This window comes from Sceloporus occidentalis, unplaced genomic scaffold, assembly GCF_023333645.1.
Source record: "Sceloporus occidentalis isolate IW3139 unplaced genomic scaffold, rSceOcc1.0.p SCAF_28, whole genome shotgun sequence".
Classification (NCBI taxonomy): domain Eukaryota; kingdom Metazoa; phylum Chordata; class Lepidosauria; order Squamata; family Phrynosomatidae; genus Sceloporus; species Sceloporus occidentalis.
The window spans coordinates 11,563,279-11,571,201 of record NW_028317008.1 but is presented as its reverse complement, the minus strand read 5'-3'; the positions used below and the strand labels follow the sequence as shown (position 1 = coordinate 11,571,201).

The 7,923-nt window shown below is 39.9% G+C and overlaps 1 protein-coding gene across 1 annotated transcript; it reads right to left on the bottom strand.

Annotated features, from left to right (window-relative positions):
• Positions 1–2,730: 2,730 nt before the first annotated feature.
• LOC149299817 (methionine aminopeptidase 2-like) lies at positions 2,731–7,709 on the bottom strand. The gene is made up of 11 exons (XM_089486153.1): positions 7,550–7,709; positions 6,643–6,753; positions 6,459–6,524; positions 5,680–5,782; positions 4,911–5,072; positions 4,602–4,783; positions 4,422–4,516; positions 3,693–3,789; positions 3,397–3,500; positions 3,183–3,298; positions 2,731–2,983 (listed from the first exon to the last, which is right to left on the bottom strand). The coding sequence occupies exons 1-11, from the start codon at positions 7,707–7,709 to the stop codon at positions 2,731–2,733; spliced, it is 1,449 nt and encodes a 482-aa protein (XP_089342279.1).
• Positions 7,710–7,923: the final 214 nt, after the last annotated feature.

Here is a 7,923-nt window from a genome sequence, read left to right as displayed (position 1 = left end):
ATAGCATTGTTCCTACTGAGCATACACAATGTGATCTCTTGGTTAAGGTTTTATTTAATAAAACCTTGAGTATCATTTTATGATGTGTTATCAATGTACACATTTCTCTTCCCATTTACATATAACACACACCCCTTAAATGTGTGTCTAAAGTAAAACATTTACAACCCACACTTATTTTTGTATAAATATATACAGACGCAATAGATTTTAGTATCTTGACAGGGGACCTGTATGTATTTTTCATATTGTGGTTTTAAAGCATTTTAGAAAAGCTCAGGTAGTGCAGAATTATATAGTTTTCAGTGTGAGCCCCAGCGAGGGGCTGCTTTTTATTTTAAATTCAGTAGTTTTGTTATTGGTAATTTGTAACACTTGAAGAATCATCTAGTTCCCTTTCTTGTTTAAATCAGTTGCATGATTGCTTTTTAACACAGCCTGCTTGGGTTGGTAGAGCCACATTATGCAGTCCTCTGACACATCAAGTGAACTGTATTTATCTAAGTGGAGGGGGAGTGCACATCCGATTCACAATGCTGGCATTTCAGCATTGTGGTTCGGAGCACCATAGAGATCTACACGCGGATTAGGTTTTACCACTGTCCCTACAAGAGATCAACAGACATGTGAGGGCTGGAGATTAAAGAACCGCTACAAAGAATACACAAGGCAACTTTGAGCCCTTATTACCCAATTGTAATTGAGACTGTCACCTAAAATACAAGATAAATGGTTTCCATTTATACTACTGATTGCCTTGCAAGCCTACTTGCCTGCATGAAGAAAGGCAGAGGTAATATTTACAATGCATAATCTTTAGAAGTAAAGACTTCCAACTAACACAGACCTCAAGGTCCAAAGCTAGGACATGTCCAAATCAGATAAAAAGGCTGTGCTTAATTTAATATAAAAATCTGAGAACCTGTTCACTTTTGTGAACTCATACATATAATATAAATCAGATTCCTCCTGTCTGTCACACTGCTTCGATCTTCCTGAGATCGATCTTCTTGATGAGTCTGTCACTGACATTTTTTACAGTTCTATACACTAAATAAATAGAACTGTTTTTGCACTTTATATTAAAAAAAACCTGCACAATATCAAAGGGTGGGCGACAGAACTGCAGACCAGGAAACTAACACCATAACTGACTGCTGCCAATCTCACCTTCCAGAAGACTAATTCAGACTGGATAACTCAAACATGTTTACACCAATTAGCAACCAAGAAGCGCCAAACCTAATGTCCTTATTTATGCTAAAAGCTGTAAAGCAACAGTGTTTTGAGGGATGGGGGAAAAGGTCTGCTGCAGTGGCTAGTTCAGTCTGAGTGTGACTTGAAGATAAAAGCAGTAGCTTATCTGTCAGCAGGCTTCTGGGTTCCAGTAACATTAAAGACGTATGCTGCACTAGGTTTCAAGTCATATGATGTGCTTTGACAGCTGCCATACATGTTTTACTGCTGGCCATCTTGAACACATCAGTATGGAAATTAGTATTGGTATGTTAAAAAAAAACTCTGAATATGAAGGTCCTTAAAAAGTGTCATCAATGTAGAAACCACTACAATGTAGAAAAACTGAACATTGGCTGTTACATATAAAAGGGGTCTCACATTTTCCAGCATTTCCTAACATCAGAAGTGGCAGTCCAGTCAGTCTATCCGACAGATGCAATTGTGAGAACTAAACATGGGCTTTCTGAGGAGCTTCGAAAGCATGCAGACATCTAGCATGAAGGACCATTAGTCTAGTTTGATCAAGTTGTCTACATAAAACTGTTCTACACAATGACAAGAGTGATTCACAGATGCAGATTCTCACTACAGAAAAAAGTTTGAGGCACCTGCATGAAAGGGTGCTTTCCTCAAAGCTATCTTTTCTTACGACGGACTTTCCACACGATTGGGTAGAATCCACCTGATATGCTTGCTGAAGCCGGAAACTTATGCATCGTTTATAGATGTTTCAGCATTTTGACCCTTGTGCCGATACGCCACACATACCTACGCTTTGGTTGGTTGCTGCCTCTCACCAGGCTTGCCGCCCTAGGCCAGAACACTCCACTGGAGAGAAGGTACATTTAGTTGGAATAAAGGATTGTGGTGTATGCTTTGAAAATTCTTTATTAGATTTTTTTACAAAATGGTTTCCAGGGAATCAAACTGCAATAGTAGAATTTGCAAAAATCAAGTTACAGAAACTTGTTGTAGTGGAGGAATATAAATATTTCAAAGCATGTTAAATTAAATGCAAAACTCTTAAATCTAGCTTCTTTATACCATCCCATGAAATAACAACACACAGAACACACGGGGGTCTGGTTCAATAGACTGTGCATTACAAGTCAACTAAACCATTTCCATTTAACCAATTTCTCTGTGAGTTATGGAGGGCCAACTCAGAGAATGCGTGCTTTGCCATTCTGCGTGGAGAAACGCCACAGTTGGCCCTTTATAATGAAGAGTTAAGTAGGTTAGATGAAATGATTCAGGCCACCTAGAACTCACCATGTACTGAATAAAGCTCAGTACTGAATAAAGCTGTGAACTGAATTGAGAAGGCTTTCAGGTTAACCCTCCCAGATTGTTAGTAAAGCTATTTGCTGATCAGGTTTTATTCCCCCTTGGCAAATGTGTGACCACCATTAGGAAAGCCATATTCCAAATTACTTTAACACCAACAGAAGCAGTAAAGAGAAACATACAGTGCTGCATTCAGGAATTGCCTCAATAGTCATCTCCTCTGCTCACAACTTCTTTGCAGGTGGGGCGCAGCAGTATGGTGTGCTCAAACTGTGCAGTATAAGAGCCCTTGATGTCACACAGAGGAGGGTATGGGTCTACAATACCCAGATCACACAGATTCTTTAGTGCCATTAGGTATTTACTCTCTCCCAGGCGGTCTAGCCACCTGCGGCAGAATGCAAGTGTGCCAAAGTTTTCATTGATGACATTCAACAGATGTTTTGCTCTTGGAAGTCTGGTGGGGAAATAAAAATCAAAAAAATAAATAAATCACTGGATCAGACAAACACTTCCCCTACTGTCCAACAGTTAAATAAACTAAGGATTTCTATCCTGTTCTACCCAGAAGAGGCATTTCATTATGACATTGAAGAAAATCTATAAGAAATGCCCTCCAGTTCTAATATTGTTTGTGTGTAAGCAGTATCCGTTACCTTATTGGCACGTGCCCAACATCAAAGTTCTTCATGTAATGGGAACATTCCATGTCATCGTGGACAACTCCTTTTCCTGTACTACCAAATGTTTCTATGGCATACACTTCACCTTCCTAAAAACAAAAATAGTGTCCCTTAAAACAGTCCACAGTACTGAGATCACAAACAAGAATAACACGGACAGTACTGTGCTGCTAAAAACGGCCTTTACCTCCATTCGTGTTGCTTCCCCTCCTTTCACAATGGGCACAGTTTTTCCAGCATGTATTCTATAAGGACCGATGGAATGGCCATTTAGATTCCGAATGGGTTTAACTGGTGGACCGAAAGACAAAACAATTCTTGAGATACCAAGAATTCTTCAAAGTATGTTAACAACCATAATTTCCAAGAGGAGCACAACGCCTTTGAGATACTGCATGCTGTATTGTAACACCACTCGCCAGCACTTCAGTGTTTCTAAAACAATTATATTATGTCCCATCAAATTAACAAACCGTAACATACCTTGATATGTTTTGCCATCTATTTCAACCTCATACGACTCCATAACTTCTTGGATTGCCTCTCCCACATCACAGAGACGTACATCAATGCCAGAACACTACCATCATAAAAAATTACAGTTTTAGCTCCGCTCCAACCTCCTAAATGTGTAGGTTTCTCTTAATAGGCACTGTTGTCAGTATTTTAAAATACTAAACCTAATGTTGTTTACATACAGCTTCCATGTCAGACACAGGGCTAACATACTTTTTTCTTTTGCTAGTGTTAGTAAAGAGATTACCTATACACTTTCCTTGTCTCAGAAGAAGGTATGGCAGTATCTACACTACAAACTGGTTACTAGGGATGTAGCCTTATCTTCTATCGGCCACCAGGAGAAATGGAGCTGTAAATAAACAGCTTTTTGAATACGTAAATGGAGGTGGGGGGGGGGGGTTCTTAATGGGTATGTTAATGGGTATTGCATTCATCCCATACAAGTCTGTGGTTGTAGGCTAAACATTTATTGGGCACAGGAAAAAGTGGGAGTATAAGCTTTCTTCCTTGTTGCTATGATAGTCCAATAAAGGGGGTCGCCTAAGACTAAAGACTACTGTGTCTGCTGTATGCCCTCCAGCATTACTACTCTCCAAACTCATCACTGCATTTGCTCATTTCCAACACTGTTCACAGTTTCCTACTTGTTTGCATGTGACTAAACACAGAAATTAGTCTTAAAAAGAAACAAACCTTTATCCCAGTGTTTGTAGCATCTTTGACAGCTTCTAGCAACTTATCATACTTTGGATTGAATGTGACTGTGAATGCACAGTCAATTATCCGACCTGTGCAAAGGAAGCAAAGTTTACTGGGTAAGCAGATGTTCCATCCATAAGTAAACAGACTGCAAAACTAATACTCAATATTCACCATTGATATGGGTCCCAAAATCAATTTTGCACACGTCATCATATTGTAACACGGTGGTGTCTCCAGCGTTAGGAGTGTAGTGAGCTGCGCAGTTATTGAGAGAGCAGCCGGTAGGAAATGCAAGGCCAGCATACAGGCCATTTTCTTTAATTAGCTTGCGAGAACAGTCTTCAAGCTTTTCACTAGAATACAGAAGAGACACAGAAAAGGTTTTGAGGTTAACGTACCAGACACAGCATTTACTACCAGACTGTTCAAGTAGAGCCCTAAAGTCAAGACAGTTTGCAGAATGGACAATAAAATAATTACCAGATATCAATCATGGTCATGCCTGGCTTAATAAATCCCTTGACATATTTCCTGACTTGTCTGTGGGCTTCTGCAGCTTGTCTAAAATCAGTCCAAATTTCCTCACTTGCTTGATCCAGAACCTTCTTCTCATCGCTGGTTGTTCTCCAGGCAGCGGAACGTCTGCAGAAGGAAGATAGATATATATATATATATTACACAAACATATAATATGTATCCTACCTAGAACTCTGTAATATGAAGAGAAACAGGTAAAGAGTATGCATAAAATGAAGAAAAAAAAAGTGCAACCCATAGACTGAAACAGGTGCCTATATCTCCCCAAATTCAGATTTCTAGATCAATCATATTTTTTCTATGATGAAATGTAAATATAGACTGTGATACCCACAGTTATCCTTCAAATTTTACATCAGTAGGGTGCACTGTTTAGTAAAAGAGCTGCCGTTCCTCAATCCATATATAACCAGAAAGATTCAACCAAACATGCACTTTATACCTTTGCTACAAGCACATGCACTCACCCATATTTGTTAAAGAGCCAGGTTACACAAACATTTCGGAGCCTTCTACCCCTTTATCAATGCACCATTTCCCCAGTGATTATATGTTAAGTATTCACACTTAGAAGTATACAGATATAATATACACACACAGACAATTGTGAATACTAATGTTGTGAAAGCTTATAAATTAAAAGCCCCTACCAGCTAGCCCTCTATTAAAAATCCATACAGTTCTGCAGCACAGATTTGGATTAGATACCTACCCATCTTGTAATGTTGGGTACTCGTACTCCTGGCCTTTGGGGAATATGCCATTTGTGTAGAGGTCACAAATGGGAACAGAGGGTGGATCTGTTTGTGATTTGGCTGTGGGAAACAAAACAAGCTAATTATAAACATATAATGTACAAACATATAAAATATGTACACATTTCAATAACCCTTGGGGAAGGTACTACTGGAATTGTACTGCACATTTAACGTGTAATACAGGTGCCGAATGTTAAGCCAACTTTATTTTCCCTTTCCCAATCATGTTTTTATTTTCTTTGTGCCAGGGCTTTGTGAAGCCTTGCAATATGCCAACATACATTTACACATACTAACACTATGTCTACTAATCAAACAATTTACATTGTAACACATTAGCCTAGCAAATGCCAACAAACAATATGCTAAATGGATTCGGAAGCCATTTAAACATGTTTGCGGATTCTGTGACAGATGCACCATATTGCAGATGAAAATATTAATATTAGGTGACCAAAGTTCTTGTATTACAAGTCTATATATTTAATTCTAAACACGCAGGATCTGAAAATATATACCCATAAAGATTAAAAGAAACTTAAATCATGCAATTGTCTACTAAACATGTCTGTTGTACCCTCCCTCACAGACAAAATGCATCCTTAAACCATGAAGTGGGTGAGGTATAATCACAAGCCAGCTTCTGTCAGACAATGAATGAGTAACCTGACTCGCAAAACATGTTTGAACAAGACTTTTTTTTTTTTTTAAACTGTTTGATTCAGATACTTACGGCCCTTCTTCTTCTTCTTTTTCTTCTTCTTCTTACCACTTGCTCCGTCGCCATCACCCTCACCATCTGTTATCAAAGACACAACAACAGTGTTAGTGTGGAGGACAAAAACAAGATCCAACGGTATAGCAGCAGCACAATTTATAAAGGATGCTCTTTGTGATATTCTGTACATTGTACGTGCCTTCTTCGTCGTCATCCTTTTCCTTGTTATCCAGCTCCTGCTTCTCCAGCCGTTTCGTTACTTCGTCAATGACCGCTGTAGTATTTCCCACCTCTTTTTCCGTTTCTTGTCCTGAAACACAATATGTTCAAGTTGTAATTTTATGCAACAATTCATCACTATAATATATCTCCCACTAACTAATATCTTAGACCAATCAGAAACTTGCTGAAATGTAAAAATGTATTTAGTTATTAAGGCAAACATACCAAAGTTTACATTTCACCTTAACTTGTATGGGCCTGTATAAAATCTGCAGATTTGCTTGCAATGGCGGTATTGTGATTCCATAGCCGAGAACAGATTCAGTGTAAATATTTTTTTAAAAAATAAGGACACAACGGAACTCGTGTTTATCTAGAAAACACCAAGTTAGCCAGGAGGCAGCCACGTCTTGTTACAACGCTAATATACAAGCACATAACGCAATTTTTGGGGGGGAGTGGGGTGTCTTCTTCATACTTTTTGGAAAATGTTTACCTTTACTACATTACATGCTGAAAACACCATCGACAATTTGTTACTCTATAAATAAAAAGTTGCCCAATAATGCTTGCCCAATAAATAAAAAGTTGCCCAATAATAGGTTGCTGTAGACACTCATGACCTCATACACAAGTACACCAGCCCCGTACATGGAGCCCACGCTGGCTCTTGCTCTGTAAGCAGTAGTCGGGCAGAGTGGGCTTCATGGGACCGACTCACATAGGCCACCAAGGGCCCCGTCTGCTAGGCACTTGCCTTGAGAGCAGCTCCCGGAGCTATGTCACCTGTATCAGTACATCACCCCACGTACCGGACATCACATGTCCCCAGAGCCCCCACCGTAACGGCCCAGGCGCTAACCGTAACCACCTCCCGACCTCACCTGGCTTAGTCTTCTTCTTTTTCTTCCGCTTCTTTTTGCTAGCGCTGTTCTCTCCCACGGCTGTGGTTTCCTCCTCTTCCTCTAGCTCCCCGTTCACATGTTTCTCGCCCTCATCTTCCTCCACGCCAGGGCTTCCCCGTTGCCCCTCCACACTCGCCATCTTACCACAAAGAGGGCGCAGCACGGGCAGGAACGTCCAGTGTACGGAATAACTCTGTGGTGCCGCAGACGCGACGTGTTGCATGCTGGGATATTACAGGAGGACTTCCCTTAGCTTCCCTGTCCTCAGTCACTGCAGGAAGTTCTGCTTGACAGCGTAACTAAACGATCTGTATGAACCTCAATGAAACACACACGCATTAAATTTATTATAG

Coding starts and splice junctions, on each gene's coding strand:
- LOC149299817 (XM_089486153.1), bottom strand. CDS start 7,709: ATGGCGAGTGTGGAGGGGCAACGGGGAAGCCCTGGCGTGGAGGAAGAT. Junction 6,525..6,642: donor AAAGGATGACGACGAAGAAG/GCACGTACAATG, acceptor CTTTGATAACAG/ATGGTGAGGGTGATGGCGAC. Junction 5,783..6,458: donor AAAGAAGAAGAAGAAGGGCC/GTAAGTATCTGA, acceptor TGTTTCCCACAG/CCAAATCACAAACAGATCCA.